This window comes from Clupea harengus, unplaced genomic scaffold (genome assembly GCF_900700415.2).
Source record: "Clupea harengus unplaced genomic scaffold, Ch_v2.0.2, whole genome shotgun sequence".
NCBI lineage: Eukaryota > Metazoa > Chordata > Actinopteri > Clupeiformes > Clupeidae > Clupea > Clupea harengus.
The window spans coordinates 71,138-94,113 of NW_024879671.1; the positions used below are offsets into that span (position 1 = coordinate 71,138).

Sequence of the window (22,976 nt, forward strand, 5' to 3'; positions counted from 1 at the left end):
TGACCAGAATAATGACTGCTAAACATATTTTACCCTTTCTTTACAGTTCTGAACAAGTTCAACCAACTTTAATGAAGGCATAATCCTTTTATCAGCATATTGGGGTGTGTTTTACTTTTTCTTAATACAATATTGTCTGTTTAGTCATTGTTCATTATATTAAAACAAGAAAACCATACTTTTGTAACATCAGTGAATCGTTTTGAACCCATTTTGATGTTACTATGAAATTAATATCTCTGATAGTTTAAGAAAACACGGGGCTAATAAGGGACTTTTATTTTGAAAAATCGTAACCGGAAGTCGCTCGAGCTCATTTGCCTATAGTTGCTCACTGAACGCTGCTAAAAATGGTTCTTCGTTACATCCTCCGCATGCAATAGATAGATCATTTTTCTCTTTAGGGCTATTTTACGAACAGCTTTATTTGTGTTCAGGTTGTGCTACTATAGAAAGTAAGTAATATATAATAACAAAGTCATTAAAGCGAAATACTTGGAAGAGAATAACTTGTTTGGAAATAACTTTATTTGGAAATAAGGTAATAAAGTTTAAATAAAGAGCATCTCAGAACAGAAAACACCTCAAATAAAATAATCGAACTAAACAATCAGAATACTCTATAATTAATGAATACATATTCTACAGATGTATTATTCTTTAACAAATATAACACAATGAATTGTATATATGTAAAAACAAAGTAATCTGGCTTTCATTCTATCAAAAACATTTTTTTTCTTCCAACCCTGACTAATGTTGAACAGAAAAACAGAGGCACACACAACATAATGTCTGTCTTTTCATTTCCTCGGGTAAATGTCATATGCGTGATACATATACATGTTCTCTCTTATGAATGATAGACTGTGATTTGAGTCATTCAAGGTAACGCACAGAGGTACATTGTAAACAGGAAGTGTATACTGCTTAGTATTTTAACGGGCCTCCACCAAGTTCTCTTCTGTACTGGAGAAAGCATTGAGCATCCATGTTACAGGACTTATTTTTTTAAAACAGAGTTAAAACCCAGCCAAAACTGCTCACTGACTGAAGCAAAGATTCAATGTTTTTAGTTGACAACAAATTGGTCCAATATCAGGTTCAGAAGAATGTTTCACAGAAAAGCCCAAACAGAGCTCAGGTACACCAGAAACAAGTTTACCATGGCTAAGCAAGAAAATCTTACACCTAGAATCTAGAACCTTACACGTACAATCTGGAATCTGGAACCTTACACCTAGAATCTTGAATCTGGAACCTTACACCTAGAATCTTGAATCTGGAACCTTACACCTAGAATCTGAAATCTGGAACCTTACACCTAGAATCTGAAATCTGGAACATTACACCTAGAATCTGGAGGTTTGGTTCAACTTTACATTCTTTCACCCCTGTGATAGTGTAAGTATAAGAGCATTACAGATTAATAGCTGTGAATTATTCATGAATGTGTTGATTGAAAAGTGTCTAACTGTGTTCAAATGTGAAAATAAGCCTACATTGCAACCGCAAGTAGTATGTTGTGATGAAGACTGGTAGGGCAGGCACACATGTTTCATTATGAAAAGTCAGAGTAGAGGTGTTGATTACAAACGGCTGCTTCATAAGCCACACTGTGCTTCCATGTTATACTGTTACAAGGGTGTACGGGACATCGTGATTTAATAAATATCACTATTATCTCATCCTAACATTCAAGATTTTATGGTTTGCTTATTTCAATATGTTTTCATTATGTTGCAGTGACTGTTTTTTGAACCAGAAACATTATTTACAGAATAGTAAAATGCATACACAATGTTAATATATGAGGTTAATATTCAATTTTTATTTTCTTTAAGGATATACATGTTTAAAATATAATTTCAGCAGCAGAAATCAAAAATATAGCAAGAGATTCTCCCTGAGAAGTAAAACTATCATAACAGCAGACTGCATCTGTTGGTAATATTCTTCCCACATATGGAATTTACACATAAATGTATATACATGCCACTGTCATCATCAACTCCACTCAACAGAAACCGCAGCCTGAGAGGGTGTGTTGAGTGTGTGTATGTGAGACCAAAGCAAAGAGGGTGTGTTGAGTGTGTGTATGTGAGACCAAAGCAGATGTGAAAAACATGAGCACCAATTATGGGGGGAGTCACACACGGGCCTAGTGCCCACGACAATCCTATATCACACACGGGCCTAGTTCCCATGACTACCCATATCACACACGGAGCTAGTTCCCACGAAGACCCAGGTTCGAGCCGAGGTCATTTCTCAAGCCCACTCCCTCTCCTCTGATCTCCTGTCTGCTCTTCACTGTCCTGTCAATAAAGACTAGAGATGCCCAAAATAAATCAATAATAATAAAAAACAATTATGAAATCTCTGATTTCCTGTGTATATTTTGCTTTGATTGAAGTTTGATTGAGTATGCATACTACCAAACAGACACCCTAAATTGGGTTGGTGGCTATGCTATATAAGACACACTCAGGACTTTCCAATGACATTTTCCAGTGTCTATATACGTCCTACTATGAGCTTCAGCATACTGTTTTTCTGAAAGCAAACATTAGCTGTTAGCTGGGCATGTGAACATGACAATGATATCACAAACCCAAAAACTAACAAATAAAGAAAATCAATCAAACAAACAAACAAACAGGAAGAAAGAGGGGCGATTGATGACTGTGCTTTAGGTAAATAAGCACCTCATAGACACAAGGCAATGTCAGCACACCCACAGCTAAACCCAAATGATTGAACTTTTGTTACCCCTGGATACCATACTCTAATCTTTGGGGTTTTCTTCAGTTTAGGGCTGTTCTTAAGGCCTACATGGTTACAGTTGGATAACTTTGTGGATAAGTTGTTCCTCAATTGTGAATCGCTTTGGGTAAGAGTGTCTGCCAACTGAATACATGTAAATGTAAACTTATCAGCTTCATTTTGTAATGTTGACAATGGAGTTAATGACAATTGAGTTAATGACAGGGTTGGTGAGTTGAAAAGTGAACGAGTCCAGATTTTGTGTAAAATGTTCATACTGTTTCTGGGAAAAAATATGATCTACTGTCCTGGGGATGAATGCCATTAGAAAAAGTTTGGTGAGTAAACAAGCGTCCATATTTGCTTGTACTGTGGGTTTATACCTCAGAGAGGAGAGATATGGGATCTCGCTGCCTTGCACAACTCCAAACTCACCCAAAGCAGCAAGTCCAATCGTTGAGATGGGGTAACAGGAAAATGTATATTTGTTCTCTTAATAATAAAAGGATTTTCTAAAGCAGTATTCACACTGTATTAAGTTGCGCACCTTTCTCTTCCTGATGTGAGATGATGTAGGCTTTGTCAGCACACTGAGGCTTGAGTTGAGTTCCATGGAACAAGATTTCAGGTTTAAGTGGATGTGTCAGACACAGAGAGCCAAGGCTGTCATTGTCAAAGAGGTCATGAACTAGACGGAACAATCTGGAAAAGAAATGGTCAGTGTTTGAAGTGACTTCACAGAGTGACTTCACAGGGATCATCAACAAAGGGTACAAAATCAAGCCATTCAAATACAGTGGGGAAAATAAGCATTTGACCCCTGCCGATTTCGCAAGTTTGGCCACTTGCAAAGAAATGTGTGATCTATAATTGTAATAGTAGGTGTATTTTAACAGTGAGAAACAGAATATCAACAAAAAAATCCAGAAAACTGCATTTTATAACATTTATGACTTAATTTGCATTTGATGCAGAAAATAAGTATTTGAACCCCTAGAAAAACATGACTTAGTACTTGGTGGAATAACCCTTGTTGGCAAGCACAGACATCAGACTTTTCTTGTAGTTGGTCACCAGGTGTACACACATCTCAGGAGGGATTTTGGTCCACTCCTCTTTGCAGATCCTCTCCAAATCCTTAAGGTTGCGTTTTCAATGGGAGGGAATGAGGGAATGAGGTTCAAGCCCAATATTCCACATTACATGGCCCCATCCATAGTCCCCTCGATGCAGTGGAGTCGTCCTGTACCCTTGGCAGAGAAACAGCCCCAAAGCATAATGTTTCCACCTCCATGCTTGACGGTGGGGATTGTGTCATTCAGCATTCTTCCCCCTCCAAACGCGGCAAGTCGAGTTGATGCCAAAGAGCTTGATTTTGGTCTCATCTGACCACATCCTGTCTCCCAATCCTCCTTAGAATCATTCAAGTGTTCATTGGCAAACTTCAGACGGCCCTGTACATGTGCTTCCTTGAGCAGGGGGACCTTGCGAGTTCTGCAGTACTTCAAACCATTACGGCGTAGTGTGTTGCCAATGGTTTTCTTGGTGACTGTGGTCCCAGCTGCCTTGAGATCATTCACAAGCTCTCCCTGTGTAGTTCTGGGGTTATTCTGCACCTTTCGGATGATCACCGATACCGCACGAGGGGATATCTTGCATGGAGCCCCAGACCTAGAGCGATGGACAGTTGTTTGGTGTTGCTTCCATTTACGAATAATCGCACCAATAGTTGTCTGCTTCTCACCAAGCTGCTTGCCGATGGTTTTGTAACCCATTCCAGCCTTGTGCAGGTCTACAATCTTATCTCTGACGTCCTTGGTCAACTCTTTGGTCTTGCCCATGGTGGTGAGGTTGAAGGTGTGAAGTATGATTCTTTGGACATGTTTCTTTTATACACGTCACCAGTTGAGATCAGGTGTACCTTGTTAGGCCTAATGAGGACTAATCTGTGTGCTTCTTGGGCACATAACTGGTCATTGGGAGCCAGAATTCTTGCTGTTTGCTTGGGGGTTCAAATACTTATTTTCTGCATCAAATACAAATAAAGTCATAAATGTTATAAAATGCAGTTTTCTGGATTTGTTTGTTGATATTCTATTTCTCACTGTTAAAATACACCTGCCATCACAATTATAGATCACACATTTCTTTGCAAGTGGCCAAACTTGCGAAATCGGCAGGGGTTCAAATACTTATTTTCCCCACTGTATATATATTTTTCCGGTCTGAACAGAGAGAATGGATGTGCCTACCATGAGAGTACTTCCTTGTTTTGTTCCTCCTCTTCCTGATTGTCTGGTGTCTTGAGCTGGCCACCCCCCTCTGCACACACATACATGGTTTAGTCCAGAGTTCACAAATCCCTGTCATCGTGATTAACTTGACTTGATCTCTCCCTTCTGTCCCACCCCTTATCAAACCTCTCATTATCCACACGTATGGCTAAACGGCTATGACAACAGGTGGCGTTCCAACTCAGGTGTACAGCTGCCAGTCAAGAGTGAGGAGATGAAGACCCTTCCACAGCACCTGAGCTCACCTGTGCAAGGCTACACATGCGATGAAGCCTGCCTACACACACCAACTTATAATACTCACACCAAGGAACCATTTCTGATCTACAAAGACACCTCAAGCTCACAGTCTTACTACAACAGTATGTGTCACTATGGGTCCTTGCCCTCAACATATTTCACTTTCACCAGACCACATCACTTACCGATATTTATTGAATTAGGAGCACAAAACCCATTGCAAATGTCATTCATTGTTTTGTAGTGGTCCTTTGAAATAAACATCAGACCTCTGAACGTTGGGGTGACCCATATAAATCAATGGAACTTGATGTAACACTCAGAGAAGCCATGTAACAAACACAAACATGCTGAGGGCCACACTGAGGGCCACACTGATGCCCAATGCAGACGGACTCTAGTTTGTCTGAACCCGGTGAACCCCGTCTCCGGATAGCCCTATCGTGCAGACGAACGCACTGTATCCGCACTCCCTCGAATCGGGGGTCCAAAGCGAGTAACCTCGAAATCCGATTGCTGTTGGTGTTCCTCTGCACGCTATCCGCATACCTAATCAGATTGCCCCACGTGATCGCATCATTAGACCAGCCAGAACAACGGACACAACCGGCATTATTTAATAACTGAATGGGTTGCCATGGCGCAGTGAGTTTGGCAGCCAGTTATAACAGCTCTCCAGTTTAAAAAAAAAAAATCTTCCTATTACCTTGCTCCTTTTCCACGTGAATTTCCCTAACGGAATTAGTACAAATGTATCTATCTATCTGTTGTTAGGAAAGGGATGACATTAACAAGCCACACTTTAATCTATCACTGTTTAATCTATTTGCATCAAACCATTTTTCAAAAACCAGTTTTTAAAAGTGCCAGCAATAGCCTATATGAGCAAATCTGACGTGAAAAGATTTTTTTATTATAGACGGAAGTTTCAAAACAGATGAATGTTACGTTAGCTTTAGTCCTGTCAGACAACGATAGCGATAGCTAACAGCTAGCGTTAACGTTACTTCAGAGGTAGCCTACAGTACGTGAAGGACAAAGCCCTCAACAATTGCCTACATTTGTTGTTAGTAATAAAACCATGAAATTGGAAGCAATTGTAAACCATGAAACATCCAGGATCCACAGCACTTGCATTGTGGTCTCTCGTGCTCAAGCTCAGCATCTCCATAAAGCACAGGCATTTAAACAACTCAGACATGTCATGTTGCACATTGCTTTGTTGCACTGTTCTAAACTCTTTATTATCAATAACAATGTGATGTCTTGACTATGTTGTACCTGCACAACTAGTCGGCGCTGTGCCAATGACTTGTATGTAGCTCACCCATTCAATTGATGCTTCAGTAAACTATTACAGTTCAAGCCATAAAGACGTGTCCGTTTATCCTTCGCATTAACCAGGTACTCTAAAGTGGAAACCACGAATACATAACAAACAAATATAATTATTTTTCGCTTAACCTACAGTCTGCTCTTACCACTGATTTTATAAACAACCATAATGTGTTACTGTGCAGATTAAATGTAGGCTATGCGGCTACGCTAAACGTTGCTAGTTGGAGCTCAACTACTGTCATATGTTACTTTGATAGCATGCTCCTGTCTTCTTCTACGTTTTCTTCAGTTGTCTGTAGCACCAAAGCGCCACCAACAGGCGTGGGGGGTGTACTACAGCTGAGTCAATTGGATTCGCTAGGTTCATGTGCACGCGATTTAAAAAGTTGATATGTGTGAAAAATGAACCCGGGTTCAGGCAAACTAGGCTTCGTCTGCATGGGGTCTGAGGGAAGGCACAGCAGTGTGAGGGGGAGGGGTCTTACCACACGGGGGTCCATCTGCATCGTCCAGGAGGTTGGCAGTGGAGGCAGCAGAGCCCAGTCTGCAGGGATAGAGAGTTAAGGTCGGAGGAACCGGAGGGGTTCACAACACTATCTAGAACCACAGAAACAGAACCCCATTCTATAAATCCATCAACTGAAATAGTGTGCGTGTTTTACCTATGTTAGACATTTGGATCCACTGCAGCAATATCTGCCTCATTACAGTGCACTTGGGTGATAAGTATCCTGTTCACTATAATGTAATCATATGTGGTACCGTGTATCCTGTTCACTATAATGTAATCATATGTGGTACTGTGGCCTAACTGCTAGAGCAAGATGCTAACAACACCAAGATCATGGTTTGATACCTGGGAAGCCCCCATACTGACAATAATGTTTATTTATACAGTAATGTTAAAAATGTTAAAAGCATAATGTTTATTTATACAGTAATGTTTAAAATGTTAAAAGCATAATCTACATGGAGCTAAATGTAAGGGCATATTATGACATGTAACAAGCCCAAATCCTAAACTCTAACCCCCACTTCTTGTTAGCACATGTGCTAATGTAAAAAGTACTGATGAAAATGTAAAACATTATAAGTCTCATCGGATAAACAACTGTTCAGTGAATGCGTGTAAATGTAGAGCTGTCTGCGAAACTGAACAGACGAATCAGGCGAGTTTGAGGATACGAGTGATGTTTCAGCAGGGCCTTCTTCTTCGTCTTTCTCCTTCGGGTTTTCTCTGAGAAAGATCTTGCAACTTCTAGCAGTTTCTTCCTTGTGGCTGTTTGGAGTTGAAGTGACATGGGTTATAGAGACCTGAATGAGCATGTAAAGACTATATGTTCACAGATGATATGGGTTATAGAGACCTGAATGAGCATGTAAAGACTATATGTTCACAGATGATATGGGTTATAGAGACCTGAATGAGCATATAAAGACTATATGTTCACAGATGATATGGGTTATAGAGACCTGAATGAGCATGTAAAGACTATATGTTCACAGATGTCTCAACCATTCCTGTGGTAACTGCATCTGCATTCTGCACTGCTATAAACAGTACCACGACAAATATCTCCTTCAACTGCACCTGTATTTATACTATATGTTTACTCTTTAGTCTAGTATACATATGTTCACATAGTTGTATTTGTCTGTTTATGTACAGGTCTATATAAAAAATAATGAATAATTAAAATAATATGAAACTATTAAGAGATACAAATGCCATTTCTTGCTACTACTTAATACTTCAATAAACAATGTTTTTTAATTAATGCCTATCTCTAATTGGTTGGGATCACCTGATGCCTTATATTTTATTGTTTGAAAACACCTAATACCTACTTTGGAATGTTTGGAAATGTCTTGGGATCATCAGGCCCAGGGAACTGAGCTAATACATTCAATTGGACAGCAGGTGGCAGCAGAGGGACATCAAAAAGCACTTACATTTGCCCATGTGCTTGAGTTTGTCACGGAACTGAGCGTCATCGGAGGCGGAGGGGCAGGCCTCACCAGAGCCTGATGCACAGCTGTCTCCTGCAGTAAGGACAGACAAGAGAGCATGACATATACACACACACACACACACACACACACACACACACACACACACACACACACACACACACACTCATACACACTGACTCTATCTGTTTGACTATGTGTGTGTGTATGTGTGTGTGATTTAAGGTGTTCTCTGTCTGAATGTGTGGCTGTTTGTGTATATGCGTGTGTGGTTGTGTGTTTGGTGTGTGTGTGTGTGTGTGTGTGTGTGTGTGTGTGTGTGTGTGAGAGTGAATGTATGTGTGGCTGTGTGTGTGTATGCGTGTGTGTGTGTTTTTTTAGTGTGTGTGTGTTTGAGTGTATGTGGTGTGTATGTGTGCGTGTGTATATGTGTGTTTTGTGTGCGTATGTGTGTGGGTGTGTGAGTACATGTGTGTGTGTGTATGTGAGGCCATGTGTATGTGCGTAAGTGTATGTATGTGTGTGTGTGAGTACATGTGTGTGTGTGTGCATAAGTGTACGTATGTGTGTGTGTGTGTGTGAGTACATGTCTGTGTGTGCATAAGTGTACGTATGTGTGTGTGTGTGTGAGTACATGTGTGTGTGTGTATGTGAGGCTGTGTGTATGTGCGTAAGTGTATGTGTGTATGTGTGTGTGAGTACATGTGTGTGTGTGTGTGTCCTCCACAGCACCTCTCTCCAGGGCGATGAGGAAGTCCCGGTTGCGCTGTAGTTCCCTCATGAACTCCTCATTCTGCAGGAAGAGGGCGACGCGCTCATCCTCCAGGTACTGCCTCAACCTCCGGTCCTCATCGTCCTCCAGGTGCCGTCCCAGAATCCTCTCCTGCTCGCCGCACACATCCCCCTGCACCGCACCCCCACCGAGCACCGGGGGCTGAGACAGGGAGGACAGGGAGGAAGAGGAGGAGGAGGAAGGCTGGGAGAGATTGCTGTGGGAACGCTGGAGAGAGAAAGAGAGAGTGAGAGGGAGTGAGTGAGAGAGAGAGTGTGAGAGAGAGAGAGAGAGAGAGGGAGTGAGAGAGTGAGAGAGAGAGAGAGAGGGAGTGCGAGAGTGAGAGAGAGAGTGAGGGAGAAAGAGAGATAGAGAGGGAGAGGGAGAGAGAGAGGAAGAGAGAGACATAGAGACAGAGAGAGAGAGAGGGAGAGAGAGGCATATACAGACATTCACAACCATAGCTTATATTTCATATTCTAACATTATCATAATATAAATTCTAGTGGCGTTAAATTCGAATGCCTCTCATTACTTTTGATTTATTTTCATAATAAATGTGCATGTGCAAAGTCCTACATCCAAGATGCTTTAATCCACCTGCACTCTGCTCAGGCCAGGTCAGGTCAGGTGAGGTGAGGTGAGGTGAGGTGAGGTGAGGTGAGGTGAGGTGAGGTGAGGTGAGGTGAGGTGAGGTCAGGTGAGGTGAGGTGAGGTGAGGTGAGGTGAGGTGAGGTGAGGTGAGGTCAGGTCAGGTCAGGTCAGGTCAGGTGAGGTCAGGTCAGGTCAGGTCAGGTCAGGTGAGGTGAGGTGAGGTGAGGTGAGGTGAGGTGAGGTGAGGTCAGGTCAGGTCAGGTGAGGTGAGGTGAGGTGAGGTGAGGTGAGGTGAGGTGAGGCCAGGTCAGGTCAGGTGTGTGTGATGGCTCTGTGTGTAGTTTATGGCTCTGCAGTGCTGATGCAGAGTGAGTCGAGACCGGGCTGATGCGGTGAGATATTAAGCCAAGCGAGACTGGGCTGATGCGGTGAGATATTAAGCCAAGCTCCATAAATGTACCTGCAGACTATCACGCTGCTGGGGCAGGATACGCAGGAAGTCGTCTGGGAGGTTGCCAAGCAAAGGCGGGTTCCAGTTCCTGTAGCCAGTCCTTGACTGGTGCCCGGTTGGGGGATGGGCATCAAACCTGGCACAGAGGGGGGCGGAGGATGGCAAGGTCAGACCGCATGCCACTCCACAAACTCAATGGAGAGATTATTTCAATTTTTCCTCTGAATCATCATTTTTATTTTCATTTTCATTACTGAATCATCATTATTTTATTCTTTTGCCTTGACATTCTCAAACTGGCCATAAAAAAGTTGTTAAAATGTTTTGAGGCAGACTCATAACAACTGTGTATTTACAAGTTGCAGTAACTTTCTTGTACCACTAGATGGAGCCCCAAGGGAAACTAAAAGTAGCCGATCCAAAAGCAGCTGTCTACTCGAGCATTGGGCCTGTGAATAGACCTCTTCATAACCCTGAAATAGGACCGTAAACCCTAACATATACTGATCCATCAGTGCTACAAAAGCCTATAGGGGTCAAATTGTCAAAAAAAATAAATGTTGTCCTTCTGCTGCATTTCAAAAAAGTATTTTTCGTGTCTCTGCATGTTATAACAGAACTGGCCTCCCATCTGAATTAGGCTGATGTCAGGGTCTGGGAGCTCATTTCAGGATCGGGTGGCAATGAAGAGGTCTATTTGATCTGCATGTAAGAGACGTCACTGCTATCACCATAACTGCACTTTTCTAACAGGCCTGAAATGAATTAATTCATTTTCACCCTATTCGCCACACCCTCCTCCAGGAGTGTTGTGTCTCACCTGGGCGGCGGCGTGTTGGGGACGTCAGCGGGGTACGTCCTGTCATATATGTGCATGTCATAGGAGGGAGGGGCGTAGACGGGCGGGGCCTCCTCGTCTGAGCTGTCTGGCTCTAAGGTGCGCTCTAGGATCTGGGGTGACATTAAAGGCATTAAGGGAACGCTGCTTATTCAGCCCCAGATAACACACACAGTACAGAGCCACAATAAGCAGTAAAGTACATCAGTTTGTCTGTGTGTGTCTGTGTGTGTGTGTGCGTGTGTGTGTGTGTGTGTGTGTGTGTGTGTGTGTGTGTGTGTGTGTGTTGACATGGCCACAGGCCACACACAGCCAAACATACACACACGCACACACACTAATAATCATTGTGCTAAGACCCCCGTGAAGAGAGAGAGAGAGAGAGAGAGTGTAGAGAAAATTATTCTCTCTATCATTCAATGAAAGCTGCTGCACAAGAACCCTTTTGGAAGTGAAGCAGTGATCCATTTCACGGCCTGATCTGATCCGTAGATGGCTGCGATCTGGGAAACACCACAAAGACCAACCCCTACGAAGCATCAAATATTAATATAATATAGAGCATAGCGAGCACTCAAGTGTGATAAAAACGTAATTACACTGATGTTTATGGAAGTTTCTAGAAGATAATAACTTTAACAATGCCCTGTGGGGGACTTCTGGGGGAACCGATTCCTGTCAAGCGTAACATTAATATGAGGTAGAACCGTGAATTACACTGATTTTGATAATGAAGTATACAAACAACACAGGGAACCTTTGTGGATGACAAGCAGAATATCAGCCAGGAAAATACACAGGAATTGACACCCGATAAAATACTTTTACGTGAGGGACTTTAGTGGGTTAGCCATGACTGAAGTGAGGGACTTTAGTGGGTTAGCCATGACTGAAGTGAGGGTTAGCCATGACTGAAGTGAGAGTTAGCAATGACTGAAGTGAGGGTTAGCCATGACTGAAATTAGGGTTAGCCATGACTGAAGTGAGGGACTTTAATGGGTTAGTCATGACTGAAGTGAGGGTTAGCCATGACTGAAGTGAGGGACTTTAATGGGTTAGCCATGACTGAAGCACCTGGGGAAAGATCTCCTGTGGTGCTCTATGCTCTTTGATCTCATGACTGAGTTGCAGAGGTTACAGCACACTTAGATACTCAGCACTGGACTCATGCAGGAGCGGATTTGCTTGACAGTAATCCATTCTGCCTGCAGTGGGAAAGGTGTAGGGGTAAAGTACGGGGGGCCTAATGCGGGTATGCGTGGGGTTTGACTGGGGCTGCTCCAGACAGCATTACCCAGAATAAAACCCAACCCACCGAAGGCAGATGTGGGTTTTCAGGAAATAGTTGACACTGACACTCAACAAACATAGTAAACAAAAAGAAAAAGACATCCAAAGACATCCATTTGTTTGTAAGGTGTAAAGTAATCGCTTTGACCTTTGACCTCTCGCTCACCTCTGGCGGTATGCTGTCCTCTGAGTCGGAGCTGTCATCTGTGGCCTGTCCGCTGATGCTCATCTGCAGCAGCTGCTCGATGGTGGCCTCCACCACGCCGTTGTTGGCCCACAGCACGCACTCGATCACCTGGCGCTCCACGCCGGGGAACATGGTCCTGAAGTCGCCCATGGCCTGGTTGAACTCCAGCCGGTGCACCACCCGCCGCGGCCTGGTGGTGGCGCTGTTGTTGTTGAGCTGCGCGCCCCCTCTAGCGCTGCGGTGAGAGCTGGTGCCATGGGACCTAGATACGGTGCGGTGGAAAAGGCTGGTCATCGTCTACAGAGCCTTCGCCCGCGCCAACGCTCGTGCCTGTGCCCGACTCCTCTGGTAGGGCAGCAGTGCCCAGCGATAGGTGCTTCCTGCCCTGGTGCCCGCTGCAGTGCCCACTCTCACTGCCCCTCACTCCTCCCTGTGACCTTGGTGCCCTGCTCAGTGCCTGCTATCCCTGCATGGCACCTCTGGTGTGGGCAGAAAGAGCCAGGAGGCACCAGTCTTCCTCTTCGGCGAAGGTGGAGGATGAGGTCGGTACGCTTCAAACTCTCTGCAACCGATGCACCTCTCCTCGGGACCTGCCCAGAGAACCACAGCGGAAGATAAGAGCAGACACACATGAGACAGAGGGAGAGAACAGTCTACATAGGTCCTGGCAAAAAACAGGACACTAACTCCAGACTCTCAGCACAGTCCTTCAAAATAAAGCAAACACGATTAAAAATGAAACCTTAAGTGTTCCACTTATCCTCTAATCAAACTTTATGGGCTAATGCGGTTAAGTGTTTCACATCAGGACAATGCCAAAATTACTTTTTCAGTTTGTGTGTGTGTGTGTGTGCATGTGGGTGTGTGTGTGTGTGTGTGTGTGTGCACATGAGTTTTTGTGTGTGTGTGTGTGTAGAGGCTCAGGAGGCGGAGTGGCTGTCTGATTGAGTTAAGTCCTGATCCCCCTCAGCTTCGCCTCCAAGGGCGTCTGCGTTCCCATGGAAACGTGTATATACCCACAGGCACAGTGGTGGCGTCAGTCTGCCCTCGGAGAGACGCCAAATACCGCGTGACCCGCAAGGCCACTGCACACTCCCCTTAAGTAGGTTACACACACACACACACACACACACACACACACACACACACAGACACACACACACACACACAGACACACACACACACACACACACAGACACACACACACACACACACACACACACACACATACACACACAGACACACACACACACCACACACTAAAATCATCAGCATCTCAATGATCACTCCATGCAGGTCCAGCAACTTTGTTTGGAAATGGGGTTTAGAATGATCCAGTGTGTCAGATTAAGGCTCGGAGGGTTTTTGAGGACACCAGATGAAGTGTTCACATGACTAATGTGACTAATGAGCGAGACTTACAGCAGGTGGTGTAACTGAACCAGCAGCTTAGGAGGCTGACTTCACTCTCCCACAATAGATCAGGTGCTGTTACACAGTACCCTACTGATCGCATAGAGGTGATGCATTAAACAGTGCTCTACTTTACATGTTGGCAATCTATCATCATGCTAATGATGTCATTTACAGAGGTCATGTCATGAACGTTTTTGGAAAACAGTGTCCCATTGAAACAAATATAATGTATATATAACATTAAGAACATTATATTTCTGTGATATATATATAAAATACAAGGTATGTATTTTTCTCCAATATGTTTACATAGGGAGAGTGTGATCTAGCACCCTAATAATGAACTAATGTACATACTCGCCTAAAGCGTGAAAGCTGTTATTTTGATCCGAGACAGACATCCCAGGACCAGGACACTTCCTGCCAGATTTCAAACCCAATTTATAGTTGTGACTTCACCAAACCAAACTACAGATGAAGGGAAGGGAAGCCTCCGTCTCTTATGGGCATCCTGGTGTCATGCCAACAACAACAAAAACATAAAACATGTGACCAATCTCCTCCAAATCTCTTCCTACCTGCACTGACGAAGGTGTGGTGACAGAGAGCTCACAGAACTGCTGAGCACCAAAACAAACCTGACCTGGAATCTAGCATGTATTCACACACACACACACACACACACACACACACACACACACACACACACACACACACAACACACACACACACCACACACACACTCTCTTCTCGCTCTCTCTCAACACACACTCTTCTCTCCTCTCTCTCTCACACACCCACACACACACACACACCCTCTCTCTCTCTCTCTCTCTCTCCTCTCTCTCACACCAACACACACACTTGCACACACTATTAAGACAACAGCTACAAAGGAACAGACTGAACACAGTGGGTTGAATGACGTAATCTTTCTTCACCTATTTCACTGCCTTCACACTAAATAAAAGCTGTTCTGCTCTCACCAGCAAGTGTGGGCAATGCGCCCTGTTCGGAGGGCGTGTGATGGCATGATTAATGCTCTTCCAGTTTGTAGTTGGCCCATCTGCCTACTGCCTGAGGAGTGGACTGCAGGGTGTGTGTGTGTGTGTGGGTGTGTGGGTGTGTGTGTGTGTGTGCGTGGGGGTGTGGGTGTGCCACTTGGCATTTCATGCACTCAGAGGAGTCCAAGGAAGAGACTGGAGTCATGGTGTGGCATCAAACATGGGCAAGGCATTTTCACGGGCAGGAAAAACACACTCTTAGAAACGTGTGTGTTCACGACTGTTGTGCTCGTTTGATTTCCTTGGATATTCTGACAATAAACATAAAAAGCCTGGTGCAGTGCTATACAAAACACACACACACGCACACACACACACACACACACACACACCCTCGTAGTGGCTTTTACACACTATCCCAGGTTCCCCTCACGGGTCTAGCCAATGACACGTGCCCATGCATACCCAAAGCATTCCAAGGCAGGACAGGCTGAATTTCCTTCTCCAAAGATGCAAAGCTCAATAGGAGCACCATTCAGTGTTTATACGTAACTGTTAAATCAAAGCTGCTGCTTTGAGCTTCAGCGTCATGGCGTGCTGGACTGGCTTCTACAATGCAATTAATCCTCGGAGAGGTCACGGGGTCAGCTTGGCCCACGTGAGGCTAAAGTCCCGTAGACGTATGACCAGCGATTGGAGAGAGAGCTTTTACACCAGAGCGCATCTGTTCTGTTTCTGCTCCCATGTCTTTCCACCCTCTGATGCCTCGATGCGAAGCCCTGCACTGCACACTACTGCACTAAGCCACTGTAACTGTAACGTGGCTGACGTAGGTGGAGAGCGCTAGCAGCATGTGGCTAGTTAGCAGGAGCCTGGGGATAGCCGATTAGCTCAGAGCGTCGACAGACAACCGAACGGATATTTCCACACTGATACTTCATTCTACAGTAGTTAACATTGACCATACGATGCCGTGTTTCCATGGCACCACATTCACTAATCATCCACGAGCGGTAGAACAGACAGCACAACCTACACCGACGCGGTACTGAGGAGAGTTCTCTCTTGTGGTCGTCGGTAGTACATCACAACAAAACAAAACAAAGGGAGGCACCACCTTGTGGCACTAGTTGCCAGCCAGTAATACCACACTGACCAGGGGTGCGTTTCCCGAAAGCGTTGTTGAATAACTACCGTAGTTAAAGGATAGAGAGACTATCGTCTAGAACACTCTCTCTCCACGGTTACCACAGTGGTTGCTCAACGACGCTTTTGGGACAGCCCAGGCTGACGCTTACACCACACAGCAATGGAGAGATCAACTGATGCATTTTTGTTTAACATTAAAAACACAGACGTTTCACTCTCCCGACGTTCACACTTCATTTCTTCTGAGTGATTGCATTTACATTTACACACGAAGCCCCCATCAGAGCAGCCTCTCTACACATAAAATAGATTTGATGTCTTACCCTGTGAGAACACAGCCAGATACACTGACAAATGATGAGGAACACTTATAGGCAGGAGTGCATCTGTCCAGTTTTCTTCTGCCATATAATTTCATCCCCTGATAACTGCCACCTATACTTATGCCAAAGACCAATCTGTCTTAATCTTAACCTCTTACCCCTGTGAGACTGGAGCCAGACACCCCTGCAAACACTGTGCCAGATGACTTTTCGTTGGGATTAAGCCTGTATGGTGTTTTCTGCTTCCGTGGAGTGCTCCGTCTCTGAGCATCTCTGTGTTTATATTCAGAGGAGTGTTTACGGGGCCTCTGAGACCTCTCTATCTCCAACCACCCACACTCTGGAACTATAACCACATCTGACGCGGAAATGGACCTCTTAAGAGCCAGCGTCGCACCTCATCATCTCAGCATGATCAGATCTGTCTGTGTTATTGTTTTGGTTTAGGAAGTGACTCAGGAACACACTCTCCATTAGGACTTCATCATCTGTAGTTAAAGGTGCAACAAAAGCAATCAATATTTCTTGGAGATGTACACCGAAATCTATTGCATCACTCTTGACCATTCTCTTGTTAGTTGTGTAGACTACAACTATCTATCATTGGAGTAAATACAGATTCAATCTGGTTATTGTACAATTTTAAGATATTAAGCTCTGATGTTTTGACCAACCTGAAAACCTGTTCAATATTTTCCACACTACAACAATATCATATAAAATATTCATTACATATTAGTATTTATTAATAAAACCTAAGTACTGTGACATGATTTATCATGAATATCAACGGGTCAACACGGGACGGTCACATGTCTGTACCAGACTATAATGATACTTCATTACTGTCTAATTGCCTCAAACATTATTTAAACAAAGAAGGAAATCACAGATGAGGTAGGCACCCCTATTGGACCGAATGAGAACTGTAATCGAATTACCATTAATAGCTTCCCTTTGGAACACACAGGATATGACATCAATACGAAACAAGTGAGTCCAGTCTATCAGCTTCATATCGTCAATTAAGTTTGGTAAAGAAATGTAAGCCCTGTAGTCACAAAAATCATGTTGTCAATCCACTATCTGAAGAGACTTTAGAGTCCCAAATTAATTAACCCACAAATGAGACATTTTAAACTGGAAAACCTTCAATAGTTAAAATTTCCTCAAAAAGTCATGTCTATAGACGAGTGTTGGAGAAGATATGTTTGGTAAGGCATCTGGCCAGTGTCTTTAGAGAATCCCTTATTGTGTATAATTATACTGTACGTTAGAGTACATCGATCAAAACAAATGTCAATTGATATTACCTTACTGCTGTCAGGGACTCATCAGTAAAGCCTCCAGGCGGTGAGAAACATGTTGACAAAATCACATCTACATACTGTTGTCCTCTAGCCCCCAAACATCACACAAATCTAGCTACAGCTTATTGCTCAGCCCCACCCCCATACACACACACACACACACACACACACACACACACACATACACACACACACACACACACACACACACATACACAAACACAGACACTCCAACTCTCTCTCTCTCACACACTCACACACACACACACACACACACACACACACACACACACACACAAACACACTGATATGCCACCCTATTACAGTAAATCAATCCCCTGAAAGCCAGTATTACGTCTCTCCCTGCGGAGGGCAGCCCCCTCATCATGTTCAGGCCTCCATATTAATCTACACCTCCAGCACAACAGAGACTATCTTTAGCCATGGAATCCACCCGCAGCCCTCCGCCTGTCTGTGGGACAGGGTCAGCCCTGGAGCTGCCCACTGCTACCGGGGACTGAAGGAGACCCGCGGTGCCCTTGGGGACAACATGCAGGGTGGGGACGACATTACGCATAGTCAACGAGTCAAACAGGAAAGACCCTAGTCTGGTTATAACTGTCTTCCGGAGTCGTCGGAAGATCACTCTCCTGTGATCATCTTTCATGCTTTTCAACATCTACACATTTCACCTTACAAATAAACATCCCGTCTTTAAAATCCTCTGAAGACCCACCTCTTCTGAAGACATTGTTCATGTTAACATTTATATTCTCCTACAAACTAACTAATATATAACCCCCCCTCCCCTTGATCAAATAAAAGCAACTTTATTCCATTATTGTTATTGATTATTATTGTTTTCAATTATTATTGTTATCTATATTGTTGTTATTCCTAATGCTACCGCTGTTGTTAAATTTGCTAGTGTTATAAAGATATTTTATTATCTTTGTAAGTAAGTGAGTCTGTAAGTCACTTTGGATAAGCATCTGCTGAACAAATAATCATCCCCTTAACCTTAATGCCAGCACTGATAGGGCCCTTGCCCTCCGCAGATCGAAGTCGGCATTGCTATGGGATGCAGCCAAACTCTATCAATCTCATTTCTTTGACAACAGATGAGAAAATCTTCACTCTAAAATGCCAACCTAGAGACAACATCAAGCAACTCGATAAAACATCTTTCCGAAGGAAGCAACTCATGGACCACTGTGTTAAAGCACAACTAGCATACAATTACCACCAACAGTAACTCCTGTTAATAACATGAACAACATCAAATGTCCCACAAAGTCACTGAGGTCAGAGAGAGAGAGGGGTACCGAGAGAGCGATTGAGATCGGGGGAGAGAGAGACTGAGAGGGGGAGAGAGAGAGAGAAAGAGAGAGAGAGGGAGAAAGTGAGAGAGAGAGAGAGAGAGAGAACGAGAGAAAGAGTGTTTGATTATGCGCGGAGTGGAGCCTGTCGAATCTGTCAGGAGAGCAGTCTGGCCTCAGAGACTGTGAGCGCTGATGACACGGCCAGTGTTTGACAACCTCAGCATGTGTGAACCAACACACAAGATGGACCCAATCTGTGATGAACACACAAGATGGACCCAGTCTGAGATGAACACACAAGATGGACCCAGTCTGAGATGAACACACAAGATGGACCCAGTCTGTGATGAACACACAAGATGGACCGAGTCTGAGTATCACACAAATCACAAAACAAGACTGTGATGAACGCACAAGAATGGACAAGATGGAGTCTCTGTATCCCCATCTTAAGGCAAACACTGCATTAAGCGGCACCAGCGAGCCCGAAACATGACACACTGTAATGCTATCAGAGGCAGGCTGAGGATATTCCTCTGGTTTCCAGCTCCTGTGACCGGTTCTCTTGTGCGCTCCAGAAAAACAGAAGCAAGATGCCCCACTCAGCTGGTGAGACTGAAACGGACCGGCCCGGGGGGGTCCCTGTGTTAGCTAACCCCAACACAGAAAAGCTGCCCAACCGTGAGATTCTGAGAGTTCTGCACTGATTAATTTCCGGAGCCTTCAGAGTTCAAACTGATTAGAACACTATCCACTCCAGTGAGGGGGGTCACATCTGTAACTCAATGCCTTCGATGTGAAACGCTACGCTAAAGAGAGACTGCACTTCGAAGGAACTACTGTTTGTGAAAACCTAATAGATGCAGATAAACCAGTAGCAGTTTCGATGAGAGCTGTGCATTCACTGAAGGGTGGTCCGGGGAGTGGAGCCTATAAGCCAGTACTCTGTAATTAGTGTTTCATAGTGTACACACACCAAAATGAACAACGACAGAGGGGATGTCCGTTATAGCCTGCACTCATGGGAGATGTCAGATGTTTTTGTTTGTGTCCCTGGAGAGTGTTAACCATAATAATAACAATAAATGAATCCCTTTATCTCACTATGTAAAGAAAATCATAGAATGTCATTAGAACATTAGAATGTCTGAGTTCTGAAAGCAACCAAACGCAGCTCCCCAAGATAGGGAACTAAATAGGCTACTCCTCATTTAATGTGTGACCAATCCTGATTGAATACATCGATTGCATGTTTACAATTATCGGTTAATTTATAGGCCAATGATATATATCTGGCACTAAACTTCACATTCTGATCATCTGAATACCAAGGGCTTCCAGGTAGCTTTTGCTATCTAAGCTCTCTGAGTTATCCTATCTTGAGATTCAGTGTATTATAAATAACACTGTGTACTTCTCAGGTGTGCATTATTACATGTTACTCATCCCAACACTAATGAAGTAATAACTACATTATACCTAATGATACATAATGTATAGTGTTTCTTAAATGCTTCAGTAAAGGTTACAAAGACGTTTTTTTTTTTTTATCTATCTATTTAATTCCAACAGTGAGAGTTTTGTCTTTGTCTTTTCAATGATGCCGTGCTATATCATGTCCCACTAAAGTGCTCTCTATCCCGTGTGGTTTTCAGTTCAAGCTAACAGGTGGCTCAGGTTGCGGCCAGCATTTCATTAATGGCTGATAGATTTCCTTAGAAAGCAACCAACCCCAGTTCTTCGCTTGGTGAAACTTTAGCAAAAATAACACTGAACAGCTGAACTGCTAGGGAGACCCGCCATTGGCCTCATGGTGCTGCACTTTAGCTGCTCATTGCCCACAGACCAGGGCAAACCATTGGGCAATGCTCCAATCAATGCATGTGAATGTGGCAAAACATAACAACAAGAGAGGTAGTCTTGTGTGTGTGTGTGTGTGTGTGTGTGTGTGTGTGTGTGTGTGTGTGTGTGTGTGTGTGTGTGTATGTATGTATGTATGTATGTGTGTATGTATGTATGTATGTATGTATGTATGTATGTATGTATGTATGTATGTATGTATGTATGTATGTATGTATGTATGTATGTATGTGGAGACTGGACTAATATCAAAATATACATCGATCATAATGCACTTATGGACTATTATGAAGCAACTCCTACTAATTAGTCATATTAAACATATTTCTCAATAATATGAAAGAGGATGTATTGATTAGTTCCTGGTGGTAGATATTTGGAATTGGATAAACTTTGATGTTGAATTTGCCTGTATTGAGAAATTATTATTAAAGGCCTCTTAATAAGTAAATCATCAACAGCAGTTAATATTGTCCGAGTGAACTTTGGCAAAATAAATAACAATTTCACTCCCTAGCTCACCAAACACATCCTATCTATGTGTACAAATACATTGTGGCTTCATATGCATTTGCGGCATGATCCAAACCTTTAGTAGTATTAATCTTATTTAAAGCCTATCCTTCTACAGTTGCGCCGAGCGAAGACAATCTCACAACCCACGGAACCGAATGCAACATACCTGGTGCAGGAAATCGCGTAGGTTGTGGTAAGGATCTCGGTCACATCGTTGATATCGTCAGGTGATTATAGGCCTTATTAATCGCTCTTGAAAATCCTGCAGATAATTTAAATCACCATAGGCTTCTCAGATCACCCTGTGTGGCAGCAAGATGGCTTGATTAGTTTACCCATGCACACTACACACACAAGTGAAATCACATTAAATTATGTTAAATGCAGAGGCGTCTCACGACATGAACAAAACATACATTCTCCTTCATTCTTGCTTGCCGTTCCAAACATAGCTCTTACTCTTAATCTGAAGATCCGTGCCAATACGTTCGTCGCTGCTCCATTTAAACATAACTATTTGGTGCTGTCAGCGCTGACGTAGCTGGTATCTCAAGAGCAGGCTGCATCGCGCCACACCACACCGCAAACCTCAAGTTCTCGGAGCGCGTCTGCCTCGACTCGGCTGGCGCTTGTGGCTGCCCGCGATGACACATTTCCGTAGCCACAGCAACTACCGGCGTAACTGTGTTCAGTTCATTCACCAGAATCCGAGAGCATCCTAGCGGAGACAATACGGTACTGCTCTGTTAGATGTAATTTCTTATGTAGCTACAGTCCACAACACTAGGCTACAGATTCAAATTATAATGTTTAGGTTTGGGGTGAGGCTTATGGGCTTAGTGTTTAGAGTACACATTGGCTACTTGACAAGCATTGTGTCGGTTTAGTGATAGAGAAAATATCAATAATGACGTATTTGGCTTCCAAAATTACCTTACATAGTCGATTGTTCTGAATGGTACAGACGTCAAGTCTGTGTGGACTAATTCAATTTGATCTCATTATGTTGGTGATCTTGGAACTCATTCACTCGCCTTTCAGTTTTATTTTTTCTAGATGCGTCATTTTCTCCTGTCAGACAAAGCGATGTCGTCCTCTTTTCTCTTTAACATAATGTAAAACAAAAAACATCTTTTTTGATCAAGGTTTTTACTCCAAGGAACCAGACAAGACACATATGGGACCATATTGTACAGACTAGTCGAAATCAATCTGTTGATTTATCTGCAGCTAAGAAAACCTATTTGGGTGTTAACCTAATGTGCGTGTCGAATCACGAACCACGATTTTGTACACATGCCGGTGTGTGTGGTGCCGTGGGAATCGCGATTCATT

General features: G+C 43.5%; 1 protein-coding gene across 3 annotated transcripts; it reads right to left on the minus strand.

Moving 5' to 3' along the window:
* Positions 1–1,811: 1,811 nt before the first annotated feature.
* On the minus strand, positions 1,812–22,373 carry LOC105890481 (CUE domain-containing protein 1-like). Of its 3 annotated transcripts, XM_042704509.1 has the most exons (11): positions 22,101–22,373; positions 21,808–21,943; positions 12,721–13,331; positions 11,247–11,377; positions 10,436–10,562; positions 9,342–9,609; positions 8,592–8,681; positions 7,824–7,917; positions 7,124–7,182; positions 5,019–5,088; positions 1,812–3,468 (listed from the first exon to the last, which is right to left on the minus strand). In XM_042704509.1, coding segments are annotated over exons 3-11 (1,155 nt in total). In that variant the 5' UTR covers positions 13,036–13,331; positions 21,808–21,943; positions 22,101–22,373; the 3' UTR covers positions 1,812–3,467. The 3 variants fall into 3 exon arrangements, with proteins under 3 accessions (XP_042560443.1, XP_042560441.1, XP_042560442.1); XM_042704507.1 differs by lacking the exon at positions 1,812–3,468 and having other exon boundaries at positions 4,961–5,088; XM_042704508.1 differs by lacking the exon at positions 1,812–3,468 and having other exon boundaries at positions 4,961–5,088; positions 22,058–22,373.
* Positions 22,374–22,976: the final 603 nt, after the last annotated feature.